The sequence below is a fragment of the Hylaeus anthracinus genome, unplaced genomic scaffold, assembly GCF_026225885.1.
Source record: "Hylaeus anthracinus isolate JK02 unplaced genomic scaffold, UHH_iyHylAnth1.0_haploid 11994, whole genome shotgun sequence".
NCBI classification, from domain to species: Eukaryota; Metazoa; Arthropoda; class Insecta; order Hymenoptera; family Colletidae; genus Hylaeus; species Hylaeus anthracinus.
In genome coordinates, this window is record NW_026534341.1 from 3,866,927 (window position 1) to 3,879,156 (window position 12,230).

The 12,230-nt window shown below is 38.4% G+C and overlaps 2 protein-coding genes across 2 annotated transcripts in view; one reads left to right on the forward strand and one right to left on the reverse strand.

Moving 5' to 3' along the window:
* Window positions 1-2,402: 2,402 nt before the first annotated feature.
* On the forward strand, window positions 2,403-8,398 carry LOC128888349 (keratin-associated protein 19-2-like). Its single transcript, XM_054145099.1, has 4 exons — window positions 2,403-2,489; window positions 3,420-3,570; window positions 6,794-6,989; window positions 7,759-8,398. The coding sequence occupies exons 1-4, from the start codon at window positions 2,448-2,450 to the stop codon at window positions 8,147-8,149; spliced, it is 780 nt and encodes a 259-aa protein (XP_054001074.1). The 5' UTR covers window positions 2,403-2,447; the 3' UTR covers window positions 8,150-8,398.
* A 138-nt stretch (window positions 8,399-8,536) lies between these two features.
* The window catches only part of LOC128888842 (collagen alpha-1(IV) chain-like), a 5,978-nt gene continuing 2,284 nt past the window's right edge, over window positions 8,537-12,230 (reverse strand). Inside the window, exons 4-5 of the mRNA XM_054146007.1 lie at window positions 11,954-12,211; window positions 8,537-11,801 (exon numbers count right to left, since the gene is read on the reverse strand). Of these exons, the coding sequence (XP_054001982.1) occupies window positions 10,339-11,801; window positions 11,954-12,211 (1,721 nt within the window). The 3' untranslated portion in view covers window positions 8,537-10,338. The remainder of the gene's footprint in view (window positions 11,802-11,953; window positions 12,212-12,230) is intronic.

The window sequence follows — 12,230 nt, forward strand, 5'->3', positions numbered from 1 at the left end:
CTTTCTTGCAGCTGGAAATAACATTTCAAGACAAATTAACAGAAATGTTGAAATTACCAATAATTTGTTTCGAAACGCTTAGAATTAGAATATTGTATACGTGAATAGTAGTATGAATGGTATCGTAAAAGTTGTATGTGTGAAGGGTGTGTCTGAAACGTTAAACCTCGTGATGCAATACCATTTCTGTAGACACTGTCATCGTATCCTTGTTTCGTGACAATTGTAAGTGTTTCGTCAGTTATCCGCTATCGACTAAATGCTTTTTACCGTAGAACGTGACCGATTTCGAAATTTGACATACTTCGCGCTGTATGGCTATTTTAACGACGTTTATTTATCGTTAAGGATTCAAATTAAATATTAAATAGACTGTATAGTAAATTTTGCTGACCTCGTAGGGCAACCAGAATAGGTTCTTCTTCGTGAATAAACTACAATGATCCCCACCACTGAATAATTCGTTTGGCATGTTTCAGATGAGACGTTCGCAAGTTATCATGTATTATAAACCGAAAGGAAAAAGAATCGTTCCCAAAAACTTACGGTATCTTGTCCATTTTTAAATATATCTTAACAAAGAAACGTTGGCATACGTTAAGTTTAATACTTTTACTGCGAAATTATGCTTCGTTTGGAATAAAAATTTGTATTTTAAATGTTGAAAAAAAAATTATGAAAGTTTGGCTATCGCAACTGCGTGTACCCTTTTAAAAGTTCCGCGATTTATTTGGCACCCCATCAGCCTCGATCAATCCGTGCGCGGATAGGATTTCAGTTCTGCTGTAAAAAATGGTAATTGTACAAGGGTTCGTGAAACGCTGGCCTACGCCGTAACAAAAGAGAGTTTTCCAATAACTGTCGATTCAGAATTCCAGATTACTCTGCAGACCGACGCTTCGCTTTATTTTTACCTGACTAGCACGATGCGTGAGAATGTTTCTCTATTGTCACGCGCGTTGTCCGAGCGATCGTACAGATTGCTGCAACCTCGACCCGATATTAAAAGCAAAATGGTATCATTAACAAATCACCGATCATCGTGATCCTCGCGGAAGAAGTCTTCCGAAGCTCGCCTACATCCATCGATCTTGAACTACTTGAAGTCAATTTCACGTCCTCGTGGAACGATGTAGCCCTAACCGAAGGATGTCACGCTAAAAAACATATACAGACAGTGTTACTGTTTGCTAGTTTCCCTCAAAGGCTCTTCCTTCCTCGGTAATATGTGAGAGCAACTATATGTTTGTTGATTTCATAAACAATGTATCATAGACTTTAGTTACGAGCTGTTTGAACTGGTTCTGATTAAGGATCGAATGTGACGAGTTCGTTTTATTATTCAAAAGAAAAGGATAAACAGACGATTCGACTGCGACTATTTAAAACATTAATTAACATTAATTTATTCTCGTTAAACATATTCCTTTTTGTGTATAATCGCTCGTGCGAGTCAACACGTCATCCTTTTGATTTTCAACAGGAAAATTATATGCAAAAGTTTGCATCCATTAACGTCCTTCCTACAGTACACGTTCGAAGTGCTTTTTTCCCCCGATATCTAGCGTTTTTCTGCACGTTGCTGATTTTTCATATTCGCGTTTCATGATCTAACGTCGTCCATTGATCACCAGTTAACTCGCGTTTACATTTATGTCAATTTATGCAGTTTCCAAGTCTGAAGACAATATAGCTCTTTATAAGCAGTGCTATTTAATAGTTCTCATTAGATAGCGTTATTAAATTTTGTATTAAAATTCCAAGAATACGTATCGCGGTGGTGTGAAAGTAATTAAAAAGTTCTTGTAAAGTAAAAAGGAAAGTAAAAGGGAAAGCAAAGAAACAAACAATGCAGCGAAGATACTTCGAACTTCCGTAAACCTAGCATCAAGTTATATGTAGATAATGTTTGTCGAAGTTTATGTGGGTGTTCCTATTTTGTATTCAATTGCGGAAGTGTAGTCACCTGCGCGGTATAGTTTTTTCTTTATATTTTAAGATTTACTCTTCTTATCTCTTGGTTAAGTTCACAGTCGTGTCCCGTTGCAGAAGCCACCAATGACCTGGTGGTCTTTTATGTCACGGTAGAGACCTATCGACAAATCATGCATAATACAAACATTCGATTATCATTGAGAACACAGCACGCCTTTCAGGACAACTAGCATGAGAATCGCGCTGTATGCGAACGCGTGTTTGGAAGAGAGGAAACGCGGTTTCCCATGAGCATGAACGCGACTGGTTACAGGCGTGTCATGCAGAATGTCGGCCGATTCTCTTCGACAACCTTGTCAACGTCATCATCTGAGTATGGCTTAAGCTTAAACAAACTTAGCCTGGTCAGGAAGATGAGGAGGGGCACGCGAAACGCCTATATAGAGGGTTTCGAACCATGTTACTCGAGTAGAACACCTCTGTCTCGTTCGGTTAAGGTGTTTTCGAGCAATATGTCTTCCCTCCAGCCGAGAAAAATGCAACCGCTCCTCCTCGTAAGTAGACTGCGCGCAGTTTTCTGTTTCCTTCCTCGGATAACGGACATGTCTCCAGAATTGCGTTAGGGTAGAACCTCAGTTAAACTCTTTTTCCGTGAATCTTATTGCTGTGAAATACTGCCATGTGATCACTATCAATTTTCTTATTGAGTGAACAATTAAAGGACACATTGACCAGATAATCGAGAAAACTATGATGCATAATCTTACTGTGCTTTTGATGATCTCGTGATACGAATGAACAAGTTTTTGATTTGGTTTTATTCTGTGATTAGCGAAGTCTAAGTGCTTTTCTAATATAGTTGCTTTCTAATATAGGTATATCTAATATTAAAAAAAAAAAAACAACATTGTTCTTGGGTGCAATATAGTGCAATTAAGTGCAATTAAGTCGTCTATTTTTTAAAACACAAAATGCATATATTTTACATTACTCACAGAATGAAACTGTCAAATTTTAGAGTTCCAAGATGTTTTATATAAACGTAAAAATTGTCGTCTCTTAGAGACACGATATAATTCGCACTCTTTGTTTGATTTTTGTGATATCTTTTTCAAATAGTTAAAACAAAGTGGACATAAAACTCGTTTTGTACTACAGCAAAATAATTCAAGAAAATCGTTTGATGGAAATGAAAATTATATTTTTTGGACTTACCTTTGAAAAATGTTACCAATGTAATTATATTCATACAGTGTTACGAATGTCCAACAAATATACTTCCCCGTTAACAATTTTATCGATTACGCTCTCGGAGTATTGTCATTTATTTCCATTAATTTTAAAATATTCCTGCATTGATTTAATAAATTTGAAACTTGTATTTATTATGAATTTAATATAATATAATATTTTTATCGTGTGCGGTCAATCCTTGCATCTGTTTGGATTTTCCAATTTATTTGTAATGTATTTTATATTCTCAGTTTCAGATATTAATTTTCGTTTGCTTATTTGCATCCGGCAGCAGCGCTATTGAATCAGTTGAGTCAACGTTAGCAGCTCAACTTGGGCCGGCAAATAGTGCAACAGTTAAGGACAACGTCAAAGATTTAACAGCATCCGCCAGTGATCGAAGTGAGTTCAACGTTTCATTTCCAACTTTCAGTTACGTTACTGTTAATTTTCATGAAATCCAGCATTCTAGAATTCACAAAGAACATATATTAAATATATCTTGTCTGACAATCCTTTATCCGCGTAAAACGTAAAAGGTACACCATAGTACGTACTCATTAAAATGACGTCTCATTTCTTGAATCTGGAAGATGCTTGTTAATATTGAAACAAAGCGTAAAGTTTTAATTACTGAAATATTTTGCAGTGGCGTTACGGCCGGTTTAAATTTTAAATAAAAATTTTTTGGTAAATATCTCATTAGTCTGCACGCGAACGAATCTATGCCATAGGAAATACAAAGCATTTCGTTTCTCGTCGTTGCAAATTAAACATTAAATTAAAATTAATTTAAGAATAGTATACTTGCTGATAATAGTTAAAGTAAAATATTTTGATAAAGGTAGAGTATTAAGTACACCATAATTTTTAAGTAGAACAACGCACATATTTGTAACAAACTGATTTGACATTATAAATGTATACCATGAGATCAATATCCGTTTGGGTTACCAGGTTGATGTTGAAATAAATATTAATTAACTCTTTTCATAATATTTTCGTCAAAAACTGATTCGCTGCTTTAATTACATACAAAGTAATTAAAATTGAGAATTGTCTCCATAATGTTTCAGTATTAGAATTTCAAAACAAGTATTGGATTTTCTTTATCTTATCTAAGATCAATAAGTCTTTACGGATGTTTACGTGTAATCGAGGATAATATTTTCTGGCATTAAAAAAAGACATATTGGGTACCTTTTTATCAACTAACTTTTCACTCTCTCTCTAGTGGATAAACGCATGGTTCTACTTTTCCAAAAATTCTTGTTAGAATTAGAAAGGAGTTTTACGGATGAGGCCAATATGGATTTTATAAGTTTGTTGTTTCACTTCTGTTTCGTTCTCAAAAATACGAATCATTTAAATATTAATTGTACGTTTCTCATTCTTAAAACTAGATATCTAGTTACAAAAGAATATAAGGATGTCGTAAACATACTGTGAGACACAATGTGTTCCGTGACAAAAAATTATTTGAAAAACACTAATCTAGATTGAAATCTCGAACGCCAAAGTTTTTAAACAACTATTAAATGATCTATTTTATACAGTGTCAAAATCATTTACACAATCTTTTCTTTCACGTTACAAATTCTTTCAACAGTTTTTACCAAGTTTTTACCTTTCGCCAACTGTACATAAACATCGTTACCATACATCTCTAGGTATACAAACCGAACAATTTTCTTGTTAAAAATACATTATTATATATATATATATAAATATATATAACATATATATATATATATATATATTATACAATGGATATAAGTAAAATGTAGGTCAAAGTAATAAATTATTTAGTGCTAAATCAGCAAAGATTTATCGACCAATGTGATAACAGATGAATCACGTATGGAAATTCTATTTTTCCCGTTACGCGAATCATTATACCAATGATCTAATGCAGAACAGTGATCACAAGTCGCACTAGAAAGACGCCGGCGGAAGTCGAAGGACCTTCAGGAGTCTCGCTGCATTAGCATGTTATTATATCGAATGTCACGTTTTTACGTTTGAAGCGTTTGATCGTGGGAACGGTAGTGACACACTTATTTAATATACTCGCCAGCGAAAAGGTTAGATAACAATCAATTATACTTAAAAATAGTCGCAATTCTGCTTGTACAATGAAATCACGCATTCGCGTATTCAATCAGTTATGAATATCCTCTGAATGCACCAATTAACGCCGTTTATCTAACTTTTTCATCGTAACGCTATTTTAAGTATTTTATCCAATTGTGCTGTGATCGAGTAGGAGAATAATTAAATCCAATCTGTATTGGATATCTACGGTATAATTGGCTTCCCTAATTATTATAGGTACTAAAACCTCTTTCTTTCACGTGACCTTTCTATGATATTCATTTTCAAGAAAACATTCTTGTTAATAGTGTATTGTGTAAATATAATAGAACAGTCGATACGAGACGTACAAACTATTGAGTTGAACGGGAAGAAAGAATCGTTATAATACTTGAAACAATTCTTCATACCACATTATAGGAACATTCTCCAAAAATGATAAACGTATCTTGCCATTTCAAACACTTTCAATTCTGTTAATCACAATTTGAATCCATGCTATCGTTATTGTTTACATTCATAAATCACCCTACGTCGTTCTATCCACGAATACTAGCATCTCCAACAATTACTGTTCGTTGAAGATAAATTCGCCTTACTCTGCGGATTTTCTCCCGCGAACAGTGCGGTACACTAACCGATGATTCATGAACGCACCTTTCAACACACGCCGTCATTTCCGCCACCATGAAACGAGTGGTTGGAGGACGTGCATGTGCGAAAAAGCGAACTACCATTCTCACTAGCACTTGCCAAGGTTTAACTGATTACCTATTCTTCTGTACACAGTGAGCAGCGACAGAAAATTTACTTGAACATAGCATCTCTTGCGTTGGCAAACTCGTGTTAAGATGCGTGGAAGAATTATTAATTTTAACCAATGGTATCTGCAAACAGTTCGCGAATATATGGAAAAATGGTGTCGAGTGTTTCATCTTTCGTCAAACGTTATTGATTATACTTGTACGCCGCCTTACGATATTTTGTCATAGGCGCCATCTCTTCCAACAATCATTTGTATTAAAAAAATACACAATCCACAGTGATACTGCTGTGACCGATAATTTGCTATTCGCTATCATATAATCACGTATTCTGATTGAATATGAACATTGTTGTCATACAACAATGTAGCTTACGTGTCTTTTGTTTTTGGGTTACTTAATAAAAAAAACATGGACGAAGGTAGAACGTGATGCAACACGCTTTTTGTCAATGCTTGGTATAATAACGGATATACGTATGCGATCTAGATATATATCGGCATGAAGTGGAGACAGCACAGGACAAGACTAAAAGCCATCTATAATTTTTTAGACACACGGAACTATCATACAATAAGATTAGAAAAATATGTATCGCAATTGTAATAGTAAGTCTTGAACTTGAAGTGTCAGGTTGAACGTCAAGAATGCAACAGGATTAAAGAATATGATTCTCGATTTTTTTTATATCATTCACAGAAACACGTTGCTGACATTTGAAAATCCTCCGAGACCCTTTATTTTCTTAAAAGTTGCTTTGCTTTCAGCGTTTCATCTTAACAAAGACTATGGCCAGCTCGGAGGCTACGGCGGAGGCGTGCCGTACGGATCTTACTACGGTTCGCTTTATGGTCCTAATACAGGCTACCGAGGTTCAGGTTTAAGCTCAGGATACCCTATTTCGGGCTATAGAGGTTACTCGATAACTGGGCCTGGTGGAATTACCGGTGGCGGTCATATAGGGTTAGTATTACGCAAAATGAAATTTTGATATTTAAATATACATAGTCGCTGGTAAGGATCTTGTGAGGTCGTAAACCGAAACAGCAGTTATTGCTTTATTGGCACGGGTAAGTGATCCCTAGAACGACAGGGATCAGCTACGACCACGTGTGGCACTCGTGGTCGGATATTCGGGCCAAAACTGATTATCATGAGCTTGGCCAGTGGTGTATTGTTCGGGCCAAATGTAAACCTTATTACTGGGTGATCCGTTTGCTATTAGACACAATGGACAACCACGATAATATAGCCGACCGTACATTGTAGACTTAATGACGGTGACTCCCGCAACGAAAGCGGCTGTATGGGTCACCGTCATAAAGTTTACAATGACGGTCGGCTGTTGTTGTGGTTGTCCATTGTGTCTACTAGCGAGCGGATCACCCTGTATTTGGTCCCAGTCCCAGAAAGTCCCCAGAAGTCCATATTATCGTGAATTATGATACAAGTGAACAAGTTATCGGTATTTGAAGTAGCGCGAAGCATTTCCGTACATCACCTTCGTCAGCTAGTTAATAGTTCAGGTATTTCCGATTACGACACTTCTTGATGCTCACACGACGTTGTTGTTTTCTGAAATAGCACTCCATCCAGGAAAATGACTTCTGTTTATACCTGGATTTATTTCGACACGTGACTAATCCTCCCAGCAGTGTTATTTTCACTTAGAAAAAGAATCGTAGATGATGTAGATAAGCAAAACTTAATTAGAACAATCGTTTGATCGCAGATACGGCTATTACGGAAACACTGGATACAATCCTAGTTACAGGGGATACGGAGGATATGGTGGATACGGTGGATACGGTGGATACGGAGGATACGGAGGATCTAATGGTTATGGTGGATACGGAGGATACGGTGGATACGGAGGTTACGGTGGTTATGGTGACGGCTACAATTTAGGTTCTTTTGGCGAAGTTTACGATGGTGGATACGGCGCCCGGGGTAGTTATGGACGTTACGGTGGCTCGGACGTTTATGGCTATGGGTCGGGATACGGTCTCTACGGTAGACCGAGTTACGAATTCTCGAGGGGCAACAATCCTTATGGTTATCGTGGAAATAGCTATGGAGACAGCACTTTAAGTTATCCATCGGGATACAGGGGTTACTCTTAAGATTTGCTATCGAGATCGAACTGAAAGTACCGTGGAATTTTATTATACTTTCCGTTGACGTAACGAGGAACGCATGAATCATTGCAGCAGTATCCACAGATACTGATTTAACTGTGTATGTGGCATTCAAACTTACATTTGTTTCGCGCATTAATATATGGGGCGTTCGCAATGTTTAGTTTTTATTAATATTTTCTACGATGTACATAATATATTACCGATGATAATAAATAATACTTAATACGTTTACTATCTTATCCGGATTCTATGTTCAGTTACTTTTTAGGTAGAAGTTTGACCGAAGGAGAACGTGTAGCAAATATTCAAGTAAGTAATTTTTAATTACAGTATCTTTTAAGTGGATTGCTATATTCGAATGTAAAAATCAACTGCGTATTTCGTGATTAGTTTTATTTAATAAAAATACATGATTCATGCTCGTAAAGGAACATTGGATGAACGCAATATTAATATGTACAATTATGTATAATTTATTGAAAATGTATCGATCCCTATGCTAATAGAAGAAGATACATGTTACTTAGCTTATATCCGATGTACAAATATAATCGTTCTGTTATTCCAAACACGTGTCGAGCACGTACAGTTTCGCACGGACTGTTGTGTTCAGTACCATACATAAATCGTCGAATGCCGTTTCGATAAAATAATGTCCGGCTAAAAAGGACTACATTTCGCATGATTTATGTAAAATATGTCACGAGTCTTTCGTCCTATGCTACACGATTCCATATCCGAAAGTGACCTAAACGCGACAACCGCTCTGTACGCGCTCAATAAGAATTAAAGTACGTATTAGCATTTGTACGATCAATATCTAATCTCAAGCATACAAAATGACGACGTAGCATATGTCTTCATTTCTCACGATGTTTTCATAACTTAAATTGAAAAATTTGCAACCGGAGTGCGCAGGATACGTTATCATGATACGCAATTAGACCAACATCGAGCGAAACGAAGCAGTACTCTTGAAATTAAATATCAGCTGAGGATAACGAAATAATTAATTTAGATTTCCGTTCCAACGTAATACCCAATAAGAAAAAACGTTACGAGACAGTCTAGATCTTGTTAATACCTGTACGAAAATTCCTTGAAACAAGTTATTTCACAAAACGCGTGCAACAATAACGACAAATTTTTCGAAAATAGAGTTATCTCTTTTCCATGCAATAACTTTTGTAGTCACTATGGCGTTGCAACTGCTTATTCGTCTTCTTAATTCGAAGCGAGCAAAAGTATTAGTCGTCGTCTAGCTACTGTAACAATAACGATGGAAATTGCGATCTATTTTTTCTTCACCTTCGCTAGCGAAACACGGTGACACATAAATTGCAATGTGTTCAAAAAGACGAGAAGTTAATCATTTACGCGAATTAAATTAAAATTAGATTTAGATCGTATAAATAATTCATTGAAAACTTATTTTATTATCGTATTGTCGTGCGCGATATCGTTTCAAGTTTTTCCTGACGATGTTGCAAAGATACAACATTATTTGGAGGTGGTTGTACATAACGTGGAAACCGCATTTTCATTTACTCGTGGTAATTTTCCTCAGCCAAGCGAACTTTGTTACCTCTTTTAAATGCAAACGTGTAAGTAGATATTTGTGACATTAAATTCATCCTAGGGATTCCTTCTTAACGGATGAAATGTTTAAATAAAAGAAATTATTTCAGTCTCGAAAAATGCATCATCGAGTAAATTCTAGCATCGAAATCACGCTTTATAGAACCACCCACAAAAAAATTATAGCCTCTCACCATCAACAGGAAGAAAATAGCAAAATACGCTATACCTTGCCAGGTCCGTTTGTAAACAGTTAAAGTTTCATCAAGGAAAGAAAAATAAGGAAAAACCCTTACGCTTGTTGGTACGCTACCACCGAATAACCGTAGTCGATCGTCCTAAGCGAATTCCACGAATCTTACTTAATGGAACACGCACCTTTCACGTCAGTGTGCGAATGGATAGATTATCCGATAGTTATCCAACAAGACGACGTCTCTGTTTTTCGATCGTGTTCAAGTTGGCCATCCGTCAGCTGTCCAGCAGCTGATAGACGGCCAGTTTATCGTCATTACGGACTTCCTCCCTGTAAACCAGAAATTTTCCTGACGGTCGAGTCTTGGCTCGACGACCGTTCGTTACAATTACATTCTTCACTTGACGTTCCGGGTCTTGGTTCGTCGCCTCTCGGTTCGACTCCGGGCTGAAACATTCAAAAAGCCAAGTTTCGCTTGACGTAACGCCTCCCTTAGGTTCTCGATGTTGCCAAGCTGATTCAGGCTGAGAAGCTTCGTTTCGATTCGTCCGTTTTGCGCGCCACATGCATTGCATGTATACGGAACGGGCATTGCGGAGGGGAACATGTCTTTCATGTATTGGCCGTCCGTTTCGTCGCCCGGACAGTATGGTACAAACACCACGGGAATGAAGCCAAGCTGACCAATTAGAGGAACGGATGTCGTGCTCGTGGTAGTGGCGGTATCATTACCAGGCTCGAGCAGATAGCAAGGACAGGTTTTTGGATCTGGCCCTATTGACTCTTTGTAGGGCTTGATGTTCGGGCTTGGTGGTTGAACCCCAATAGCAGCGATATCTGGATTCGGCTCTAATGTCTCAGACAAATCGTTTACCTGTTTGATGAATGCCGCTCTACTTCCGCTGGATGACTGAAACCTTACGTTGGCCTTTCCGTCAGTATTTTGATACGCGTCGTTGGATGTTTCTAACTCGATAATTGGATTGTTTTGAATAGGTTGACTCACTTTTGTAACCTGTTGGGAAAATTTACGATGCCCACGGCTGGTTTGCTCGACCTGCTCTTGACCAGTATACTTGCTCGATGTTTTCTTTACCTCGTTGTACACGGTTTGAGGGACTCCAGGCGGCGCAAGTTTCGTAACGCCAGCGTATATGTCTGCGCCTTCTTCTTCGGTATACTTTCGAGACTCCTTTCGTTGCTTCTGTAGCAAAGAATTAATTGCATCTGCATTCTGATTTAGTTGCTTTTGGCTATATCCCTGTCTTTCCGAGGAACCTTGGTATTGGTTTTCTTTCAAACCGAACGGACCACTTGTTTTGGTTGGATACCCAAAATCAGTAGACTCAACGTTCTTCTCGTAATTTCCACCTAATGTGCCATTTCTTCTGAAATCTGAACTGAACTTGGAACTGGACGTTAATCGTTCTACTTGTTTCTGTCCAAAGTCACCGTAGAAGGGTTCATTGAACGTAGCTGGTGTTGAGGATTCGGGATATCTCAAAGGATATTGAAGCTTAATTGGTCCTTCATATCGAGGTCGCGCAGTTGGTGCTACTCCAGGTACGTAGTCTGGATCACCAGGCCATGGTCCGTCAGGTCCAGGTGAACCGGTCGGCCATGGACCATCTGGTCCATCAGGCCCAACACCTCCTTCGCCACCTACTCCTCCAACTCCACCCACTGGCCCTTCTGGCCCCTCTGGACCGCCTGGACCTCCGGGACCACCTGGACCACCTGGACCTTGCGGCCCATCGGGACCATTAGGCCATGGACCATTCGGACCATCGGGTCCAACACCGCCAACTGGACCTGGTGGTCCAGTGGGATATCCAGGATACGTAGGATATTGTCCGTGATCTGAAATTGTACCGAATATAGCATTATACCACATGTTGTTATAATGTTTTCTAACATAGAAGAGAAATGAAAAATTATCATGAATATAACGTATAATTCGGCCATGTCGTATTAGGAAACGTTTCAGTACTATTATAACATATTTGAAGTACCTGGTTTTGAAGTTCCAGGATGGCCAGGTTCTAGTGGCGTTCCAGGAGTTCCAGGAGTTCCAGGATGTCCTGGATGTCCTGGAGTTCCAGGTGTACCAGGGTATCCAGGCTGTGCCGGTGTTCCAGGTGTTCCAGGATGACCTGGTTTTCCAGGATGACCTGGTTTTCCAGGCTTGCCTGGCCGTCCAGGTATTCCGGGTGTACCTGGGACTCCAGGAGTTCCAGGGTACCCAGGTTGAGGCGGTGTTCCTGGTATTCCTGGATGTCCAGGTTGTCC

Coding starts and splice junctions, on each gene's coding strand:
- LOC128888349 (XM_054145099.1), top strand. CDS start 2,448: ATGTCTTCCCTCCAGCCGAGAAAAATGCAACCGCTCCTCCTC. Junction 2,490..3,419: donor AAATGCAACCGCTCCTCCTC/GTAAGTAGACTG, acceptor TTATATTCTCAG/TTTCAGATATTAATTTTCGT. Junction 6,990..7,758: donor ACCGGTGGCGGTCATATAGG/GTTAGTATTACG, acceptor GTTTGATCGCAG/ATACGGCTATTACGGAAACA.